General features: G+C 41.1%; 1 protein-coding gene across 1 annotated transcript; it reads right to left on the bottom strand.

Moving 5' to 3' along the window:
* Positions 1-237: 237 nt before the first annotated feature.
* On the bottom strand, positions 238-20255 carry fbln2 (fibulin 2). Its single transcript, XM_061271861.1, has 17 exons — positions 20108-20255; positions 16829-18124; positions 12095-12209; positions 11410-11539; positions 10330-10531; positions 8918-9136; positions 8149-8259; positions 7410-7511; positions 6900-7031; positions 4528-4665; positions 3726-3860; positions 2301-2429; positions 2101-2226; positions 1662-1778; positions 1442-1570; positions 1217-1340; positions 238-1016 (listed from the first exon to the last, which is right to left on the bottom strand). Exons 2-17 carry the CDS (start codon positions 18051-18053, stop codon positions 659-661), a joined length of 3492 nt encoding a protein of 1163 aa, XP_061127845.1. The 5' UTR covers positions 18054-18124; positions 20108-20255; the 3' UTR covers positions 238-658.
* Between the last annotated feature and the right edge of the window lie 3399 nt (positions 20256-23654).

Here is a 23654-nt window from a genome sequence, read left to right as displayed (position 1 = left end):
AGCTGGGAGAGGCGTGGTAATGAATCTATTAGGAACAGGTGTCTGGCAATGAACGTGGCCGTGAGCAGAGTACGTCATTGGCAAGACGCCGACCGGGTGGTACCCACAGGTGGAGGAGGAGCGCTGACCAAGGTACTGGAGGAGCGGACGCTTTTTGAATCAAAACCAATTAGAAGAAGGCTGAAAATATGAAAGATGCCTGCTATACCAATCAACAACAAAAACAACTCAAATACATTTTACCCTAATAAATATATTTAATCCGATTTAATCGACCATCTACATTGGTGTTCACTTTAATACTTGGCAGATATTTAGTATAAAATTATAATACATCCAATTCTTATCCATACAACAGAATAGATAGTACAGAGATATAAAAATATGGAGTTTAGAAAAATACTTCAAAAACAAATTGCAGAAAGAATAGTCTTAGGTGTTTTTTTGAGGCACACAAATACAGTATTTCTTACGCTATAACTCATATTTATCAAACAAAACAATTATTACATATGATGATTTGAGTAAAGCAAGAGGTTTTACAACCAATGGGAAATAATATCCATACTGTAATAAAAGGGAATACTACTTTGTATTTGGTAGAAAAAAAAATGCATTGTCCTTTTTTAAGGTCCATGGCGGCACTGCGGAGAATCTGTTACAACGAGTTGGCCGTGATGAAAACGTAAATCCTGGCGTGGAAGGTGGTGAAGGTTCCCTGCCTCCAAAGCTTCATCTCCACATGAATCAAGAAGTCCCTCGGGCCCTCAACCTGTCTGTGTAAGTACACGGCGCCCGTGTAGGCATTTAGCTTGCGGGTGCTGAAGTAGTTTTCCTCGTTTCCCTCCGTGATGCTGACGATGACGTTGTCTCCGGAGTAAGCGGGCGAAGGTCCGATGCGGAAGATCTGAGCGGGGATGACGATGTTGGACTGGAAACTGAGGTAGTAATAGGTGATTCTCAGCGGTGAGTTTTGACACTCCAGGTAGTTTGGACAGCTCATCCGCTCACAGCGACTACAATTGAGCCCAAAAAGCAAAAAGTTGAAAAAAAAAATCAACCCCAAAAAAATGAATCTACAACAAATATTGATTTATTTATTAATAATAATAATAAAGCTCAGTTTTTATTGACACCATAATGGAGTGATATCTAGTAAAGTGTTTTTTATTTAATAATCATCCCATTGTTGTGAATTGATTTTTAGGATACTCACGTGTCAGACACTTTGCGGTAGTTTGCTGGGCAGCTGAGAGAGAGGCAGCGGAAGCCACCTTGGATGTTGTAGCAGGTTTCAGCTAGCGAGCAGTTATGGGCCCCTGTGGTGCACTCATCGATATCTAGACGTTTTGCGTACAGGAAACGAGGCATGAGCGTGGATGTGCAACAAAGATCGAATCCTTTCTCCACATATGAATGTTCCTGCAGATGATGTTTTCACCTCTGCACGAGCGTCCGTTTGGTGATATTGTGTATCCAGTTTCCGGACACGTGCACTGATAACTGCCAGCAACGTTGACGCACTTATAAGTGCACAGATGGCCGATGCTTTGGGAACACTCATCAATATCTGGCGGGCAGGGTGGAGATAATTCAACCAGATGATTACCTTCTACTGTCATGGTGTGATGAGGCTATTTGTAAAGATGAGTTTGGCACACCTTCACAGGTGTGGCCGTCCTCCCGCAGGTGGTAGCCCTGTCTGCAGTAGCACTGGTAGGAGCCGTAGATGTTGGCACACTCCTGACCGCAAGGGCTTGACAAACACTCGTTCACATCTGGAGATGAAAGGTTCCATCATCCAGCTCATTACTGTCACAATGTATCTGATCAAAGGCTTTTTAAGTCTTTCTATTTGAACTGAAATGTTGCTATTAAGTCAATTATGCTTTTATTGGCTCCGAGGGAGGCAACTCGAACATCATTACCAATAATACACCGTTCACTGGACTGGAGGAAGAATATCAAAAAGTCTAGCCCACAATCACATGCAGACACGTCTGCACACTTTAACCCCCCCCAAAAATTACGCTGACATGCACCAACATGCACAAATGGATGCACACACGCGCCTACTTTAGCAGCCGCTAATAGACACACCTTCGCAGTTATTGCCGTCGCCGGATAAGCGAAAACCGGTGGTGCACGAGCACTGATAGGAGCCCGGAGTGTTCTCGCAGGTCTGAGCACAAAGACGACCCGGGTAGTGCCAGCACTCATTTACATCTGCAAACAAAACAGAGGCTGCAGACTTCGAAGAGGAATAGATTTTAAAAGCCAACAGCTAGCGTCCAACGTACCGACACACATGCGTCTGAAGGAGTCGAACTGATAACCGGTCTGACATTCGCAGCGATAGGACCCGGCCAGGTTGTGGCACAGCTGGCCATCTCCGCACCGGTGGGCACCACTCTGGCACTCATCCACGTCTGTAAGACACACAAGGACGTTTAAGAGATTAACTTCTCCGTTGTGTGCAAATGGTGGCTTCAATGTCATTTTGCCACCCATGACTTAGAAAACAAGGCTGGGTGAAGATCCAGAGCCCCTTTCAAGCAACTACAACTAGTGTTGTGCTGTCGTGTGTAATGCGAGGAGGGAGTTTTTTTAAAAAAAAGTAACTATATTCATGCCAAAAATGTAAATGGATCAGTAGTGAGTTTTGTTGGGTGCAAAAATTAGCATAACGTAAAAGATTTCCCTTATGATACGATTGCTCTGTGAAATCGGCGAGATTGGAGAAATGTCATTTATTGGATTGGGAAATTGGAATATTTGGTTATTTTTAGGGGCTTGTGAGGACTCATTTTTAATCTTATGGATGGCTTACTTGTATGAAACAGGGCACGGCATGTTCTGAAAATAGCTGACAAGTGTTTTAAATTGTGAAACGAAGTGAATCATTTTGTTTATTTAGCAACATCTATGTGAAAAGGTCAAATAAGTATTTCCTTTTCAAAACTCAAATGTTCCAGCTGGTAAAATCGGTTCACGTTCCTTGTCAGCGAAGCAGTAAGTTCAATTTTAAACTCATTATTTTCTTTTTTGAAAGCAAGGACTTTTTACTTTCAATGGAAATGGACACAAGATTGCTTAGCTGTGGCTTTGATTTTGTGCTGTGGCAACTTCCCTACTTGAAATATTTCATGTCAGAAGAAACAAGAAAAAAAAAAGGACAAGGATATAACAGCAAGATTTTTTTGTAGTTCAGTATAACTTTAATAATCATCATTTCATTTCTTCATTAAAGAGGACTGACACATCTGTACTACATAACACGCAAGGTGATTCTGTGACTCCATTTTGACTTAATGTTTTGTTGGAAAAACAAATGGCTTTGCGCTAATAAAATGTATTCTGTTAAGTTAGAAAGTAAAAAAGTTTCCTCTTTCTCTCTCTAGTCATCACTTGACTTTATTGTGAAGCAAGGCAAGATGTAACCAGTTGTTAACTGCCTCTTCCTACGTATGTGTAATGTATATGACCCCGCCCACCAATGGAGAAATAGAACGCTCGCCGCCCTATAGCAGACCTTAAATGTATTTTCATATTAAAATGTAACTTTTTATTCTCAAAGTGCTTGCCCTTCCTTGTCCCTCGTTTATTAAAGAGTTGACATACATATTCAGTAGCCAATCATTTCTTAGTTCTGTGCTTCTTTTTTTAATAACGCCAATCCCTCCGATTGTGCGCTGTTCAAGTAGTGCCTCGACGCCAAATCTTACCAATACAAGTGGTCCCGTCAGGACTGGTGTGATAGCCGCGGCTGCATATCATCTTCCTCTGGCACACGTAGGACCCCACTGTGTTGATGCAGTTAAAGCCTAAACTGCACGGCTCGGTGTGACACTCATCGGTGTCTGGTGTACAAATACACAAAGCGATTGAAGTGAGCAAAAAAAAGGGACACAGAGGCAACGGGACGCCACAACACAGTTGAGATGCTTTGGAGAAATGAACAGCATGTCAGATTTTCTCCATATTTCAGAGCATTTCTTCAAGTTCTTTTACAGTGGCGTCGGCTGCCTCAACTTGCCCCAGTTCCTGCCCCTGGGCGCTAATTCCACAGCATCAGTTTGTACTCGGGTAGGACACAGGATTGCCTTTTATCCGCCCCCCTTCCCTTCCACCCTGCACCCCCCAACAGCAGCCTCTCTGATCTCCTGCCTGTGTGGCATTTAACCCCCGTGTCCCAGCGGCCTTGCAACTCCCTCACCTGGGTGACAGCAACATGCAGCCAGCAAGGGCTGCATGGGAGTCACCTGCTGACAAAGGCTGCACATAACTAGACTGAACTTGGTTTAAAAAAAACAACAACAAAAAAACACTCCATTCTCACTCGACATAGTTGGAGCTTATTCTTGGGCAAATGTTCTTTTACAGTGGCGTCGGCTGCCTCAACTTGCCCCAGTTACTTTTGCATGTTTAGGTCATTTGCTATTCACGTATTAATAACAATAACAATACTTGATGTGTGCATGCGTGCGTATATTTAACCAGAAGGTCAAGAAGAAAGATTTCTCCTACCTAAACAGTTGCCTTGTGCGTCCCGTTCAAATCCAACAGAGCAAAGGGGTTTGAGGTTGCACTTGAACGACCCTTCTGTATTTACGCACTCATATTCGGGCATGCAGTCATGACTGCCTTCCATACACTCATTAATATCTGTGAAAGAGAGTAAAACACAAAGGCTGATTAAAGTGTGTCCATGAATTTCACACAAATCGGCACAATAACTAATCTGTGCATCCATTATTACTTAACAGTCCATGTGTTTTTCTATTTTTATGCCTTGGCTCAATGACGGTGTTCAATAAATGCTGTAACACAAAATGCGTGCAATGCTTTACACCACCACTAGATGGCGGTATGGTCTAATGGTGAAGTGTAGGTCTCACGTGAAGCCGGTTCTCCGGGCCTGTTAAATTCTTAAAGCTGCCAGGTAATTAATTATGGTGAGTAATACTATATAGCAATCTTATCTTTATCATCCATAATTGACTTGATGATGCAATTCTCTATTTAACTGTCAAAATTACCTCACAGCTTCTGCGAGATATTTGAATGAACATCTGTCTAGTTTGACGGAAACTGGTGGCGTATTCCTCAAGAGTCTTCTCAACACCTGCCTTCCAAGGGATTTACTCCTTGTCAATCAAACAACATCTGTTGCCACAGTAAAACCCCAACACTCGAGAGGAATCACTATCTCGAAGAATTACAAATCATGGTGTATAGTATGTGTCGAGTAGTTTCAAAAAGTGCCAAATGGAGTTCGCCAGTGTAACTGCATCATCGAGCCGCCCTAAGGTCTCGACAGATTACGCACAAACCTGCAAAGAGAGCAAGCAGGATACAAAATGCAAGACGGGCGGTGACCTCCCTAACAGCCAAGGCATCAGGAATGTGTATACCTTGAACGAATAAAGGATATGCATTCCTAACTGCTGGTGAGAAGGTTGGTTTAAATCTGACGAGCCAGAAATTAACTGGCACAGGCGATAAAGACCTAATTAAAGAAAACAAGGGAGAAATGGACGATATTGTTTGTATGTATCCCCATGGTATACATTCCTTCGCCTGTATTACTTACAGATGGGAAGTTGACTTAATCTGTCTGATATATCTAATTTCTTACCCAGCAATTTGGAAAGTCAGATTTTTTTCATACTGCACCAAGAGTGGGATCTAACATCTGACAATAAATTAAATAGGTCATTCATTGTTATTGTATCTTTTCTCATGTGTTTGTTTGCGTCCTTGTGGGTGGTGGTGGTGATGGAAGTGGCGAGGGGGTCATTTTAATAATGCGAAGCACTTTGAGTTGCATTCTTATGTATAAAAGGCATTCTATGAAATAAGCTTGATTGACAAGTTCCAATGTTCCCTTGTTTTTTTTTCAATTTATGACAGCAGTCAGACTATGTCAGTATGCTTGCTTCGAAAAACGCTCATGTTATTGTGTATAATTGAAGTTTACCAGTAAAAGCACCCAAGTGTTACATAATTCGTTTTTTTTCCTTAGTATCTTTGCAATGCAACATTTGTCAAAACCTTCTCTGCTGTTGCCGTATTATTATTATTAGTCAATATATTTTAACGAACAAAATAAGGTCTAATCGGGTTCTCGCGCAGTGCGCCATTCAAGCTGGGAACACCACTAGGAATTTGCACCGTATTTCTATCCTGTGCACACACTCTGCAGTTGGCGCCCAAAAAAGCAACTGTTGCAACCCTCCAAAGCGCCACCTTAATAACCCGAATATTAATGTCAGGCTAGCACAATTGATTATCAATCTCAACCACACCATTGTGTGTCGTTCTGGCAGAGCGCCGCAATTAATTTTACCCCCGTTGTCTATTTGCTTCCACTTTGACAAGGGACAAGAGTTCAATTACATCGTCTTCGTCCGCCACCAAGACAACAAAGCCTTAATGGCCTAAATGCTTTCTGCTTAGAGGCTCGCTTTTTAATACAGTTTCTTTTTAAATGCTCTTTGTGCTTGATTGAACATTCTTTACATTTACAAGCAGCGCAAGATTAGAGAAGTCGCCTTGATTGGCTCCAACAAAAGCCTGCAGAGGCAAACAGCACTTGCCGCACAACTAATAATCATCGACAAGAGCACTGCTGCTGATTTGGGAATCGGATCTCTGCACGGGACAAATTTACGGCGCATGGGGGACATATTGCACACTGGGCGCTTGCCTTGCATGGATATGCACAGCAGCTCTCCATCCTGAGATGAAATTGGAAGCAAACTCCATGGTAGCTCGAGTGGCACGTTTTTCTTATTTCCGTTTTGGGTCTACAATTATTTCTAACCTATTCAATGTGCTTTATTCATTTTGTGAATTCAAGCATTTTGCTTTTTGATGCTAATACAAGTTTGGCACACCTTTACAAATGTCTCCGTTGATTTGGTATCCCGGAGGACATGTGATCAGTCTTTGGCAGACATAGCTCCCCGCAGTATTCAAGCAGCGTTCGTTCAACTGGCAGGCATGCGCTGACGTACACTCGTTCATATCTGAAACAGAAAGAAAAGAACAAAGGAGAAATGTATCACTGTGAAGAAAGCCAAACCACTAAGAATCTGATTTCAAAGAAGATGTAAACAAAATATATATCATGTATGTTTGAATTTGTATTATTTGTCTATTTCACAGTATGTTGCCAGGAGTTAAATAGATTAAAGCGGTATCTTCTCTGCACATCTTGAGGTGCTGATGAGATAAGAAGATAAATTAGCAAGAGGCATTCCAAGAATCTCACCCCAATTGGAGCCAAACTCTTCCTCAATGGAGAAGTGAAATTACACACCATATTGTGCTGTGATTGGATCCAACCTCCATACTCGACCCGGGTTAGCTGTCGGCAAATGTTTCCAGTGTTAAATGTGCCTTGCCTTCACAGGATTGTCCATCAGCCATGAGAGAGAAGCCTGGGAAACAAGAGCAGCGTGGCCTTCCGCCCTCAGGGATGCAATGTTGGTCACAAGGGCCGTTTCCTGCAAATATTAAAGCGGGATCAACACACTAAAATAAATCGGCCCCTGCCCTGACCTTGAGAACTAAAGCACGAGTAATAGGTAATAAAGCCCGTATCCCATTTCGTCAAAAATGTTCGCCAGGCGCTCACTTAAAAAATGGTGCGTTGAACAAAATTTCTGACTGACAAGAAAAATGTTTGCATTCAGTAGATTATGGTATAAGATGACCATTTTTAAAGCAGTGTTTACTTGAGGATCTTAATTATTAATGTGTTCTCAAATCAGACCTTGACAAACAACAGAAATTTAAAAAAAAAAGAAGCATTTTTTGATTTGAAAGTAAAATATCTTAATTGATGAGGCATTATAAAGAGAAATGCTGATAATAGTTGTTAGGTGCATCACACGCATTACTTTTCTTAAACCTGTACCCGATAAGGCTGCAAGCTAAGTTTTTTATATATGCGGAGGGCCGCTAGAAAATGGACAACGGGCCGCAAATGCCGCCCGGGCCGTAGTTTGCACACCAGTGGCCTAGCAGATCTAATCATGACTTTTGCAATTGAATAGACGTGTCTAACTGTCAGCTTCTCTTCCTGTCATTTCAAATGCGCTCAATCTTGACTCTCCCTTTCCCCTCATAAATCTGTCTAACCTTCACAGGGGTTGAGTGGCACCGAAGGCTGGGTGGGTGGCGTAGAAGAGGTGGTGGGCTCCGCCCCCTTGGTCTCATCCTCCTTCAGTGTGTTCTCCTCATCCACTGTCTCTGCGGAAACATGAATAAGCTCATTAAAGGCACAAGGGATTACACTATAATCAAGAAGTCTGCCTTGCCTACCGCTGCCGTAGTTAAAGGCTTACACCTCTTTCCAATCTGACGCTAGCAGCCGTAGGAAAATATGTAAGAGCGGTGAAGGTGCGGCAGGAAAAAGCATTGCCTACAGACAAACATTTGCCTTTATTGGCCGGCTCCATCCCTGACTGTAATTTTGAATCCTGTTGTGACAGGTTTGTGTTGGCAAAAGTGTTGTTGATCAAGTCTGGTCCGCTGAAGCAAAGCCATACAACGTTATCTGCAAATATTTCTCAAACTGGACATGTGAGCCGGCCTCTTGTTTTCAGTTTTTCCCAACCAGTGAAAATATTTTTCATCAAAGCCTGTAAAGCTTTTTTTGTCAGCCATGATTTGTGAAGAAAGGCTGTCAGTTCAGGAAAAGGTTGTCAGCATGTGATTTGGAGGGGCTTTTATCGGGCGGTATCGAGACTCGCAGACAGGAAGGAACTCAAAAGAGACGGAGAAAAGAATACACCGCGAACATGCGGGCAAATTACATCAAATGTCGACGCTGACTTTAAATCATATTTAATACCACAGACACTTTCCCTGCTGTGGAAATGTCTGCTAGCACCACATAAAGTTGTACCTGGTGCACAAGTAAGAGCATCCTCTTGCAGCACGTATCCCGGGAAGCACTCGCAGCGGAAAGAGCCTGGTGTGTTGACACATCTGTGGTGGCAGATGCTGCCGCCGTAGATCAGACACTCGTCCATGTCCTCCACCTCAGTCGGCCCCTCCACAGCGTTCTCCCCATGTCGCTCTTCTCCGATCGAGAAGGCCTCATTCGGATAAAGGCCGTCGGCCACTGAAGCACACAGTTTTAATACTTTCATACATAAATACATAATAGTTTACACGTTTATATCTGACAAAAACACATCACCTCACAATTGATTACCAATGATGGGCGACACCATTATAGCTGTGCAGCGCTATTAAAATTGCTTCTTACAGAGGAAGTCAACTCAAAAAAAATCTTTACAATAATATGTAGTATGTGGCACCATTAGTCTAAACATGGCATTCTGATTGATACTGCATTTGCGGAATATAATTTAGGCAGCAAAATTCAACCATTTTTATCCATCTCAGGGGGCGGCCCTTTTGCCACTTGTTGTCAATTGAAAATGACATCACAGTTGCCAGCAACCAATCACGGCTCACCAGGTTTCTGATGCTAAGCTATTTATTAGTCATATTAAGTCAACCAATGCAGGGTTAAATGCAGAGGACAAATTTCACCACATCCAGATGTGTGTGTGACGATCATTGGGACTTTTTTAAGTTGTGTTTATTTTATGTTTGAAAAAAAAACTTCACTGTTAAAATGGACTACCAATAAAATACCGGCATAACCAAGTTGATCATTTTATATGATTTATATGATACGGGGTTGTCAGCATCTGTCGAATTTGACTAACTTATTTCAAGGCAAGTCATCAATAGCGTTATCAAATATCATTTTCAAGGTAACTGTGGCAATACTGCTGTTAGCATAGTACGCATAATAGATTCAAATAAAATGACAATGGTAAAATACTAATCCCCGTATATACCATACACTAAAAGGCATTAACTTTGATCTGTAGCCAGTCTAGGCCGGTAACGATTTACAAGCAAAACAATCCTTTAGAGCGATTTGGATTTCCAATTAAATGAGTTTTCAAACTGCAAGCAATACACAACACCAAGACAAAACTTGGAACAGCAAAGCAGAGAAGTAAAAGCAAGTACACTACTCGATCTCTTCGAATTAACCAAGCGAGCTGGACAGGACGATTGCACTTTGTTCTTGGAGGCCATTACGCCATTTGTCAGCCATGCTGGGGGACCTGCTTCATTTAAATGCCAAGAAAACAGATTACCTTTGGTCCGAAGCACTACTTTTTCCTGGCAGTGCATCGATTGAATGCGTTCACCTCTTGGCATGAGCCATACAACACGTTAGTAATTTGCTTTGTGTTTTCTTTTTGTGGTTTCTGCACTTCCTGTCCATACCTCTTTTTGGTGGTGAAGTAGCACTAAGGGCGGGCTTCTCTTTAACAGCATGCCAGCTTTCATGACCCTCGTCCCAAGTATCCGCCCCCTCACAGCAAAAGAGGAAAACGTGTCTGCAGGGGAGGCCCATGTGCCGGTGGGCTTTACACTCTTGACCTTCACTGCGGAACTTCAGCCCCAGAGAACAGCAGTCACAGCACTCCTGGAAGTCATAACATGTAGCATGTGGCTTTTGGGTTTTTGTGGCTGATACAGTTGGCTACGAAGTAGATACTTCATTAGCACACAGATCGTCTATGGCAGTTTTAAATCAGATGCACAAGAGTTGGCCTTTCTAATAGAAACACACATTGATTTCGTTCCGTCCTCGAGATTTAATTAAGAAGAAAAATCTCTCAAACAAACTTAATTTCGCTTTTCAAAAGACGTTTTTTGTTTTTAAATGTAATTATTGTCGTTCATGTGATCGTTCCTAAAATATGTGCAGGCCGTTCAATAATCAAGTTGGGAAATGAATAAATTGTTTTTTTTTTTCAATCAAGAGTTTGTTTCATGAATCCAACTGGGAATGAGCTGCTAAATATTGTTTGGAACATAGATGAAAATATTATACCGTGAAAAATGTTTCAGTCCAAAAAAATCCTTGACATCATTGACGTATTTAAAGGACGACATTAACAGAAAGTTGACAGAAAACGTCTCTTGCTGCATTACCATGTTAAATTATTCGGTCCATTTCCTGAACATGTTTCTGCAATTACAAAAAGGTCAAACATTTCTTCCAGAGGTCTCCTTTGAAGATAGCGAAACTTGTAAGACGGTGGGAATCTTCAGCAATAATTGACTTTCAGTCATTTGTCGAAATTAAATAAGGCAATTGACCAAGGACTTGAACTAGAATCATCAAAGGAAAAGCCCGGCTTGAAGACACTGACTACATAGCATCGATTTTTCTGTGACTAATGCAATTGTCAAATACAAATTCGGACAGAATTAAGCCTAACTTGTAAATTGTCATTTTGACTGAACCCAGTGAACTACGTTTGCCCTTTGCTGCTGCATCAGGCCACAATGACTTGCCTTGTAGGAACTGTGCCCACACGTATCTACGGCATCCTCCACACACATAGCTCCGTCTTTGGCCGCACCGATTCCAGCCAGACATCGGTTTTCTCTCAGGGAGCCGAGGCAGCACCGCTGCTGAGATGTCCTGAGAGAAAGAAAAAAAATATAGGTGAAAAAGACTGCTGAGACATGATGGAGTTTATTCCAAAAATAATTATGAATAATTACGACAATTGAACAATTTTCTGGATTTAACTGCAATTTGAGGTTATGCTTGTAGCAAAAAAACACAAACGAAAACGAAGTCATTAATTTGTCAATTGACCTTGAAAAAAAACTTGCCCGTTTCGTCACTGTAAAAAAATGTTTGAAATACAAAGTTTCAAGTCAACACGCTTTGCTAAAAGATGTTGCTGTTTTGTGTTGTCTCGTGGCTTTGTAACAAAGGATTACTTTCCAGAACAGCTGTCAACAATTCTATACTCGACCCCAACTTAAACTACAAACAACGTACTTGCTTTGTTGCTCTAACTAAAAGTGTTGCCTTAAATGACAGTCATTTATATTTTCAAGTCCAAATTTTCATGTTGGCACATATTCGGCTGTAACTCCTCAAACCAACCTCAAGATTTGAGATATTGAACATGACACAGTTCAAATGAAATGAAAACATGTGCAGGACTCCGAACAAAAGTCTCACCAGCAGATGGACTGTCTATCTTGCGTGGGTCGATCCATGTTGTTGCAGTGACCATTAACTGAAGACCATTTTGCCCCAGTCTCACAGCAGGCTTCCACCAGCTCCACGACTGACACTGTGAAACATAAACACACATTTTTCCTGACTCCACATTTCATACTCTTTAAATATTAGAAACAAATGGGAGTTCAGGTGGAACAAGGTTCACATTTGAATGGCTCTGATACGACAGTAAATGTCAAGCGAGCAGACAGAATTAAAGAATTAGTGCGGTATTTGGCGATGGTACACTGATGCTAAGAGGCACATTTTGTTCTCAGATTTCCCATCCCTCACATTCATTTGGCAGGGAGAAGCATGAAACCTGTTGAAAATACATTCAGAGCAAAATTGGACTTATTTGCAACATCTGGGCTAATCAGCGCAGGAGCAGAGGAAAGAGCAACACATTAGCACTTCCTTTGAAACTGGGTCAAGGAGCAGACGGAGTAAAAACACATTATCCAGTTTACTGGGAAAATATGCTTTTACATGGCAGTGCATTCCAGCTTGGAGCTAAACTAGCTGCCCTGGTGCCTTTCTCAGCCAACATATAGTATTTTTCATACCTTGTTTGAATCTTATGATTGTGTTTTAGGTGATGGCATTAACCTAAAATTATTGATTTTAAAAATGTTTATTATTTTTTAGTATATCTTGGTCCTTTGGCTCCAAATCCTAAATCACCACATGTGAGATACTGGTGACATGTACCTGAAATTGACTGCTCACCAACTCAGGGCATACCCTGACAGGCTCCAGCCCACCTATGAGCCTAATGACAACAAACAGTATATAAAATGGATGGATGCCTCCAACAGTAACTATGTTGTGTTTGGAACTAGTGATCGTGAGGATTAGGTGGGGAGGTATGCCTTCTATCAACATTTTTTTCTTCAAAATTACGCTACACAGTCCAATTCTGACATCCAAGAGTGGACTGCAAACCATCAAGTACAATAAAAATCATTTTCAGAATCAGTTTTTTGTACCAACACATCCTATCAAGGGGCATAATTGTGGGTTCTTTATTCTTTACTAAAAGAGTACCGTATTTTCCGCACTATAAGGCACACCTGAAAACCCCCAATTTTCTCAAAAGCCGACAATGCGCCTTATAATCCGGTGCGCCTTATGTATGGACCAATATGGATTTGTGGATGAGAACTAATTTATTAAAGTAAGCTTTGTGTGTTTATTTTGTGTGTTGTGTGATAATAACGTTTGAGCAACGTTGAGTTATGGTTATTTTGTTTCACTATTTCGAGTGTTACTATATTGTGATTGCATTAACGTTTGAGCAACGTTGAGTTATTTATTCTATGCGCCTTATAATCCGGTGCGCTTTATATATGAACAAAGTTTTAAAATGGGCCATTTATTGAAGGTGCACCTTATAATCCGGTGCGCCTTATAGTGCGGAAAATACGGTACCACAATTTTGCCTTTGAGTGGAGAATGAGGACCATCTTTATTCACCAAGCCTGTCATTGTATATTTGTCTATTAGTGAAAGGTACCACATACTTGCCTCTTGTCCAAATCCAAACCAGTGACATCAGTCTCTTGGAAAATATGTCGGTAGAATAACAAAGGACAGGTACAGCTCTCAACATGTCTGGAGTGTCATAGAAGCAGCCGCATGCTGCCACTAATCAAGGCTTGTTTTGCAGACTTAGCAATGAGTTTCCATACAGTTGAAGTGGTTAGAACAAATCCGACATTTTAATAAGACGGCCTATGACATCTTATCCTTGCAGATGGCTCTTTGTGAAAGCCAAAAGGCTTTTTTTGTCAGGATGACGTCAAATATCAAATCCACTGCAGCCAGTTTGGATTCTGATTGACAGTTTTTGCCTTAATCTCTTTGAGACTCTTAGCCAACAATCATTTCATTCGTCTTTTTTAACAATAGGGTTACAGTAAATTGACACAAGCTATTAGGAGTTGCCTTGGGCTCAGATAGGGCCGGAATGCTCAATCCAATTACACCTCCTTGCGGTACCCTTCACCTATCTGCAGACCGAAGAATGTGGCATGATGAAACTGCCATTCATTATGTTTCACATAGCACACAACTACACTGGAAAAAAGAAATCCCAGACTGTGTAAATGGGGTAAAAGACTAATACATTGTTTTTCTGATAAAGAAAAAAAAAATGCTTAAAGCACTGACAATCAAGGCTATCAATCAATCACAATCAGATTAGCTAAGAGCTATTTCTAACTCCCTACATACACCGAATCTAAGTTGACCTTTGCCATGTTTTTACTGGCTCAACTTGCTGTTTTCAAAGTACTAAATTATGTAGAATACGTTTTATGAAATGTACTGTGCAGGATGGGTTGGGGAGGTTAAGCCCACAAATTTGCCATCTTAAGAGATATTACAAGTGCTGTAACAGAGCTATTGCTACACCGACGGAGCTGGCTGTGCAAATGTACACTTGGGACAAGGCAATGTCCTGCTTCCTTGGATCCTTACTGAAAGGCAAATAAATCCTGGTTCTCTCGTTGTGTCTCTGATGCGCCAATTTACCAGGAAGCCAATTCTGAGTACAGTATTTGAATAATAAATACGAACACATTGTTACACTCCCAACGCCCAAAAGGTGCTACATTTCTCACACTAACACATTTTTAATGGCATATAGCTCAACCTCATAGCTAATCTAGTAGCTACATTTCAGTGATCGCTGTCCAGACAAAGAAGCAAACAAACTGCAAACAGATGCTGGCGCATTGCTACAAGGGAGCTAAAGTTGCCAGGAGCCAACAAGGAACTCTTAAGGCTGGATAGAAACTTATTACAGGCTGTCAGGACTAATGGTGCTTTGAATTCTGATAGCCTGTTCTTCTCAAAAACACAGGCTGAATTCATTTCAAACAACTGCTTTGAAAATGAATATTCAATTGGTTTAGTATGTTCAACTCAAAACAACATATTCCTTGCTTCTCATTTCCTCTTTGTACTCGATTCATTCCAAGGTCTGAATTCAAAGCAGAAAGCAGGAAAGGCTCATTCAAGGCTCCAGATGTCTTGATTTTGGTATGACTCCAGCCCAATGGAAGTGTGTTACTAATTATTTTATGACTGTAACAAATAATATTAAAGGATTTTGAATCTACTAATATATACACATAAGATACCTTTTTATTGTTTTTCGGTGTGTGGGACAATGTTTCTGAGCAGTACATGACAAATGCATACTGGTTCTTTTGGATCAAGAAATGTTGTGGAGGGCAGATTGGAATTCTTGTAAAATGATCTAAAAGACACCAATAACCCGAGAATGACCTCATTCGTATTCCTGACACACACGCAAAGGTCAACTCTGGAATTCACCTTGCATTTCAAAAAATGCATCTGTTGGCCTCACGCTCACATTCTGCATGTTACGACAATGCTAATCTAATGATAACCTGTTTGGTTTTTTAAGTCTGCAGTCCAAGTGAAAAGGTAATATGGAGGTAAGCTTCAGATGAGCTGATTACTGCCAAGATTGGGAAAGTAGCAACCTCACAGGAGACAAGTCATCACAGCAGCTCTGTAGGGAACACTGAGTTTGGTCTGGCAATCAAGTCACTACAGTGGCCTCATTCATCACACGGGTCTTACGCCATTTGCAGGTACAACCCCCAAGAAATCCTATACTAAATCCGGACCGGTATCAGAAGGCATCAACAATCCCAACCCCATTTCCTCTTGAGCGCATTCTGCATCTGTTTGGACTGAGGGAACAAATGACATGGAGTCAACACATTTATTTTGAAACACAGCAAAGGGCGGATGATTAGAAAAGGTCATCAAACGGATCGGATACAAAATTTTACAGCTCAAGATCCAAATTAAAGATTTGGTTTTATCCTGGGAGTGGCCTGTGTTACCTAAAATTATCACGTATTTCTATGATAACAAGATGCACTGTACGTAAGCTATCATTCTCAAGGCATTCTCAATCTTTTTGCAATCCACATCCTTGTGAAAATCAGAATTCCATCCTCAAGCACTATACGCAAAGCTCACACTTGAGTCAGGCGTGACAAGGTCTGTAACATTCCCTAAGCGAGTACAAATAAAAATGAACTTTTCTGACTTTCAGTCATCAACTTAACACCTCGAAAGCAACTTGACACAGCGCTGCAAGTTCACCGGCACAGAAACACCTCCGAAATGCATTCAGCATATGTTATGCGAACCTACAAATGCCAGGTGATGAAAGAAGTCGGTCTGACAGGCCCAGACAAAAAAAAAAAAACAGACCCTTAAACTAGCCTAAGTAGAAAAAAGAAACTCATTTTGAATTCACTGTCCTCTCTTCCCGATGTATTATAGTGTCAATTATATGCCCAATTTCCTGGCCCCCTCCTACTTATAAATAATCTTCTCCACCCAAGTTTTTTTTCCCTGCACTTTAGCCAACGGTAGATAAATGCTATCTGAGGTAAACACACTTTTCATGCACAATTGTAAGGCTTTTCCTGGAGCACTGCCAGTTTGAATAGCGTCATTATGAATTCCTCCTCAAAACACAGGAAGTGAGAGAACGCATGTGTCCCATGGAAATGTCACAATAGTTGCAACCCCACCTTGACCTTGCTGGGGTCGAAATCAGCACAGTGTAGTTTGTATCTAAGTGTACATTTATCGGCGTCATGTTTGTCAACGCACAAAGAGAAAGGAGAAAACACTTACCGTTTAGCTCTCTATCTTCATGCTGGGGTTGGTAGTGGGAGATGTTTTGAGAGTGTCTTCGGGGCTGCTCTCCATCCTCCCTCAACCTGATTGGAGTCATCCTGGTGGGCAGGAGCTGGATTGTGGGCTGCGAGCCCTGAGCCTTCTCATCACCGTGCTCCATTGAAACGTTAGGGCCGCCAGAATGGACGATGCGGTGATTCCTGACACGACTATCGCGACTCTTTTTATTGTGGCTCTGATGTGCCATTTTGTGCACCACCGTTCTTCTACCGCCGTTTCCTTCATTTTCTTGGTGTGATCTGCGGTTCTCCAATGTCACTTTCTGTGTTGTTGTTTCAAGTGTTGATGTTTCTTTTTGAATCGTCGTGCTTATTGGACCCTGGTTACGCATGTCATCATCCTCACTGCTCTCCTCTGTTTTTTGTGGATCCCTCAGCGCGCTTCTGTCATCATTTGAGGTGGAGCTTGATTCAGGGGAAGCCAGTGGAACTGTAGTTGGTTGGGCCAGATTTCCGATTGGGGGAGATGTTGCCTCAGACTGTGAGTAGTCATAATCATCTGTGCCAAAACTGGGTGGATCTGGCTTGTACAAGGGGAGCGTGTTTCCCAGCATTAACTTGGTTCCAGAAGCATGGCTGTAAGTGTCTTTCAGAGTTTTGGTGTTCTCGGTGGTGGTTGCAACCTGTGTGGGCTTATTAACACTTTGGACGTCACAGTCAGGAATATGCGAGCACATTAGCTTGCCCCCCTCATCTGGACAGTGGCACACTTGACACTGGTCTATCTTAAAAGTAAATCCTGCTTCAAACTTCTTGTTGCCATGGGTACAACCAATCTGCCCACATTCCGCACAGCCATCTGCAGGTTGTAAAATATCAATGCAGTTTGGTGAAATTCCAGGGCACTCCATATAACGGCAGCTTATCGTCCCTCCTCCCTGCGGACAAGCGCATTCGGTGCTCCCAAAGTCCACAAAGTAGGATTTGCCCTCTGGGACCTTCCCTTTACGGAAGCCTGCATGGACACAATCGTAGTATTGGTAGCCTTCACAGGAGCAGCCTTTTTGTGAACACGTGGGACAACAGGCATCTGTGTCTAGGATGGTTTCAATGCAGTTCTGCAGAACTGGGCACTCCACACCTGTGCAGTCCTGCTGGCTACGGCAAGTGTGAATGCGCAGCAGAACCCAACACAAACACAAAACAAATCTCTGTGCATTCATTTTGTGTTTAGAGATAGAAGACAACACTGTTTTTTTTTTAGGTGGATTCCAAAACAGCTGTTTCTATTAGCCTGTGGAAATGGAAAATTGTGACATATTAATAGTGGGCTAAACTTTATGGTGTCATAATCATTAACTTTGACAGCCTGCCAAATATTGTTTTCTCTAAGCTTTTGTTTTGGTACCACATGGGGGTTACAAGTCATGGGTTATATTTAACCACATGTGAAATTGAGACAAAAGGTGATGCTAACAGGGAAATATGCTCCACAATAACACAGCGAAAATCATCAGCTGCTAGTAAAAGAGTGAGAAAACATAAAAGGTTACGACGCAACAAATCACTGGATTGCTTTCCCCCTGGATCATCGCACATCTTAAAACGTGTACATGGCCAACACACGCAGCATGACATGTTCTAAGTCATGAACTTTGGTCGCAATACATTTAATGGATAGCCAAGATGTTTTTTTCACATGTGCATTGTCTTCAGGTAGGAAAGCAGCGCAGAAGTTTTCGTCGTCGGAGTAAGCGATGTGACTACAAATCAGAGTGCCTTTTGAAAACCAGGTGTTTTCTATTTTGCTTTTCCTATTGCTGCTGGTATGTTGCGTGGGCCGCAAAAGCCAACTGTGGCATATCTTCTGAACATATTTGAATCATAAAATCTATATATTTGTGCCGAGTGATTTATTTTACACCGGACCATAAGGCGCACCTTCAATGAATGGCCCATTTTAAAACTTTATCCTTATATAAGGCGCACCGGACTATAAGGCGCACCATTAATGCATCATGTCAGATTTTTAATCCAAATCAAATCATTCTCCATTTTATCTTTTTTATTTCAACTGCAGACGGAACAAATTATTTTATAATCATAAAATAATGATCCATAGTCTTTTTGAGTCATGATTCATAGTCTTCAGCGGGCCACTTATGATTGATTTCATGACACAATACTTCGGGTCAGTTTGAATTTGGTCCATATATAAGGCGCACCGGACTATAAGGCGCACTGTTGGTTTTTGAGAAGATTTTAGGTTTTTAGGTGCGCCTTATAGGGCGGAAAATACGGTAGTTGTTGATATTTCTTCCTCAAATGTTTTAAGCGGCCTTATTTCACAAGTTGGTTCTCGTGGAAAGCAGGGCTGTTTAAAATGTGGCAGATAATTGTGACAAAGAAACAAATTTGTTGATCTTGGAAGCATGACAGATAAAGTATTTTTGCATTAATCCCCAGATAACAGGTGGTTAATTTACCAAACATTAAAAATTTGAACCTTTCGTTACAAAATGTAACCATCTATTCAAACGTGGAGGTCACCAAAGTGATTTTCATGCCATTAAAATATATGTAACATCTGTTTCACCACGTTAAGCCACTGTGGAACATAAAAGCGTCCTGCTGCAGTACCATTTAGGGAATCAATGATGTCTTTGTGCTCAGCGGGTACAAAATTATTTTACCAGATCTCCTGTCTTTAAAAGGCACGTGGCCCTTTTGCTGTGGCGCCTTACTCTGATCATGAGACACCATCTAAAAATGACCCAAACAACTGTCTTGAATATTCAAAGCCTTTCGTTTCTTTGGATAATCAGGAGGAATTAGTGTTAAATTGTGATTTGTGTGTTTTTCTCCGCCGTCCAGGGGTCAATAGCTGAACTATGACCACAACAAATGAAGCGCGTGCACATACGCACAACCACACGTGCAAACCTTGTTTTGGCTTTTGAGCAGCCTAGAATGGACAAAGCTTTTTTATTATTATTATTATTATTATTATTATTATTATTATTATTATTATTATTATTATTTAAATGCTTGCAGTTAGAAAAAAGATCACTTAACCACAAATGTTGAAGTACAAATAGAAAAGGTTGTGACAGACTCTGTTCAGAAGATGACATTTAAATTGTAAGTTCATACCCAAGCATTGCAAAATCTACATGGAATTTAAAAAAGCGGCAAAAATAAGTCATTCCCAACATTGCTGCTTGAGTTACAAACACTTCATATCCCCCAGTGCACGGGCTGTTTGGAGTCGACCTACCTTGAACCCGATCCTGCAGAGTTGTGCTTCCCAAAGAAACTTGCGCGCAAAAAATGTGAGCAAGCTCAACTTCCGAGTAGACTGGGAGCGCCCTCGCCTTTTTTATTAAGGGAGGAGAGGAGAGAAGCGGAGAGGGGGGAGGGTGGGAGAAAGAGCCCGACCAACAATTCTACCACTGGCAACGCTTTGCAAAGATTTATGCCACTCCTGTCTCTGCAACACAAAATAGCGGACATTTGCTGCAGCCTGATGAAGATACAGAAATGTTCACCATCAGTCTTAAAAGCCAAAATGCAGATTAAATATGTATCAGAGAAGAATCAATAGTATTTATCTGTAATCAAATGTACACTTTATTTTATCTATTAATTAATTTAAGGTTGCAAACTCCAGCAGATGGCACTGTCTTCATAATTGACTGATAACTGGGGGGAAAAAAGTGTTTTATGTTTTATGTCAGCATTCAGCATCTATTTCCACATTTAGCATGTGAATCATCATCAAACTTAAAAAATAGCACTTACAAAATTGAAACCACCCATTTTTTTGTGAGTAAAAGCCCTGGAACTTGTGAGTGATGATGTATGTTTGTTGCCCAAATTTCCTCCATTACATTAAAAAAAAAAAAAGTTGTTTCTGCTTCAAATGAGAATTTTCCTCCTGAAGAGTACATTTATACTGATGAATAGGTGTAACCAACATGAAAGAGAAGCTGTCTGTGTGTGGCCACACAAACGACAGTTAAACTAGCAAATCAATCAGACTTATTGCACTACCATTGGCCATATAGCTAATGCAACCATTTGGGCTGCCCTAAAGAAGCAACTGGTGTACTAAATAACAGCCATCGAGTAAACAACAGCTGTGGAAGATGGACACATTTTGAAAGCTGTGGAGACAAAGACCCTAAAACAACTGTTAGAAAAGATTGTGAACATGACCAAAAGGACAGATGGTACACTTGAAGGTGCAAATCACTATTCAGCAAAAAAAAAAAAAAAAAAAACTTACCAGAAGGACTAAAGCCATCAAAAGAGACAACAAGTGAAAAAAGGTTGTTGTAGAAGCATCACAAGCAAAAATGTTTGGTTATTATAGTGGCTCACAGTTTTGATGCAAATGACACCTAAAAGTCTTTATTTTAAAAAACAAATAATGACATCAGACAGCAGGAGAGTATTGCTCCAGTAGGTCCCCTACCCTGCATTCTTCTTCCATATAATCTTTTCCATCCAAAATGCCACTGGTTGTCACACAATTGGAGGCAGATGTATGACGTCGGTCCACTGAGTTCTACAGACTCGCACAATTATTGTTAATAAGACCTAAGGAGCTCTGGAGCTGGCTAATCCCTGGGGAAGCCGTTTTTGTTGTGAAATATAACCAGCCGCCACCCGTTAGAAAGCACACTTTCGAAAGGGAAGAAAATAAAAAGATCAACATATGTTGGACCTCACCGGTTGATCACAACGATGACATAACACCTATGATCCAAGGCCACCCGCAGCAACACGTATGTTGCAAGACACTTAGTGAATGATGTCACATGAAATTCAAACTGCTTTCTTCCGAATAGCATGTTTAAAATTAAAGTCTGTATCGTTAAAATCCAATGACTGCAGGAAATATGAATTCATATTGAAGGGATGTCTTTGTGCTGCAGGTAGTAACCAAACTAATTGACCTCCCGCAGTAGTCGACCTCCCCGTTCGAGCTGGCGAAAGAGCCCCCACCCCCCAAGTGTTGTCGTGGCTCTCAGCCCATGAGATAAAATCTTCTGACACATTCTGATTTGGGCGACGTAATTTCACCCCACACTGTTGTAATTTGTCATCCATGCATGCTTGAATGGTGACTTGCGCCACTTCTAATTGAGTAACAATCTGTTCCTGCTTTGTATATTGAATTAAAATTGCAAAATGGCTTCTGACAATAGCAAAGCTTTCAAAGTCTGCAGGGTTTTTGCTAAAGTTGATGTCAGTTGTCATGACATCATTGACCACCTATTGACCACCTGCCCCCCTCTCTCCCTCACTACCCATCCTCCACCAGTCCTGTGGCAGGCGTGGTGGTTGTTATCTGTTCATTGTTAACGATACACTTTTATATCCAGAGCTTTTTGTCTTTTGTTTGAACAGGTGAATCGCTTCTTGCTGAGATTGCCACATTAGTTTGTATGAGGTCATCGAAAGTGACACCTAATTAGTTACCTGATCGCTCCATGCTTACCTCAACAAATTACTGTATTTACAAATTATGTAACATACAGCTTTGCCCTCGGGGTGTCCCTGGACTCATTGTGGGAGATGTGGGGGAGGAGAATGCTAATATACTAGCTTTCATCTCAGATGGACAATGTCTCCGAGTCCCAACCAATGGAAGACACCAACAACACACTTGAGAGCTCATTCAAACAGACTGTTTCATTCATATGTTGACAATTGCAGAAAAATAGACTTCATAACTGTCTTGTAGTTGGCCAGGGTTGCAATGGAATTGTACTATTGTTAGAAAAATAACAAGTTTTTATTTTTCAGAACTCATCAAATGTGAATGCAAAACTCAGTAGGACAAAATTCCCATCAGTTGCATCTCAACCAATGGATTAAGTAATGGCTTTGCATAGACTTTTAACACCAAATTAACATTACAATGTAACACTTTCACGTCCTTTCATTTGTGTTAGTCGGATTTTGAACATATTACATCTTTCCTGGATTGTAATATGCATTTAGTTGTAAACTTCCAAAACTACAAGCTATTAAATTTCTGGGAGAAATTGATTGCGCGGTTAGATATTGATTACGTATTTAGTGTCATGGCATAGTGTGGCCATTTGTGTACACTAAGTCAAGTAAGGCATGCAGCCAAGTAAATAACTTTGATGGTAGAATGGTGCTGTTCATGCATGCCAGATGAGGACGCACTTGGGAATCGGTCTTTTCAGAATGACATCATCCAGCAAGATTTTCATGAATGGAATATACACATGGCATCACTTAAAGATTATTGTAGTTCAAGGATCAATTGTTGTCATCGCAAAGTGACAGATGTTTGCAGTTTTCACTTAAAATGGACAATAGCGGAGCCTCTATCTAAAGTAATGATGTCTTTTTTTTTTAAACCTCAGACATTCTGTCATTCTATCCTTACCTCACTTATTGTGTTTTGCAAAGATGAATTGTGAAGCTCATAACCAGCTGCCTTGTAAAACTAAATTACACTCATTCTGAATTTTATTCTTCATTGTCATCGTGGCGCTGTGGAGGATTTCATTCCTTTTAAGCTAAGCACGCATAGTGTCGACATGTCTTAATTGTATGTGTAGACGGTTCCAATCATTTTATAATAATTATGCAAACTATTGGAACTCTAATCTTGATGGTGATTGGTTGTTCTGCTCATCCTAAACTGACTCATAGAAAATCTTAAATCACAGTTGGCAAAGTAAAGTGATGTGAAACACATCCACAGTGTATCCGCTAATTAAAGCGTGCATCTCTCTTAAAAAGAGGAAACCACAAAGAGGGAGGTGCACAACTGCACT

This window comes from Syngnathus typhle, linkage group LG2 (genome assembly GCF_033458585.1).
Source record: "Syngnathus typhle isolate RoL2023-S1 ecotype Sweden linkage group LG2, RoL_Styp_1.0, whole genome shotgun sequence".
Taxonomy (NCBI): Eukaryota; Metazoa; Chordata; class Actinopteri; order Syngnathiformes; family Syngnathidae; genus Syngnathus; species Syngnathus typhle.
This window is presented reverse-complemented; position numbering and strand designations above follow the sequence as displayed.

Coding starts and splice junctions, on each gene's coding strand:
- fbln2 (XM_061271861.1), bottom strand. CDS start 18,053: ATGAATGCACAGAGATTTGTTTTGTGTTTGTGTTGGGTTCTGCTGCGC. Junction 12,210..16,828: donor TGAAGATAGAGAGCTAAACG/GTAAGTGTTTTC, acceptor TATGTTTCACAG/TGTCAGTCGTGGAGCTGGTG. Junction 10,532..11,409: donor GTGGGCACAGTTCCTACAAG/GCAAGTCATTGT, acceptor TATGACTTCCAG/GAGTGCTGTGACTGCTGTTC.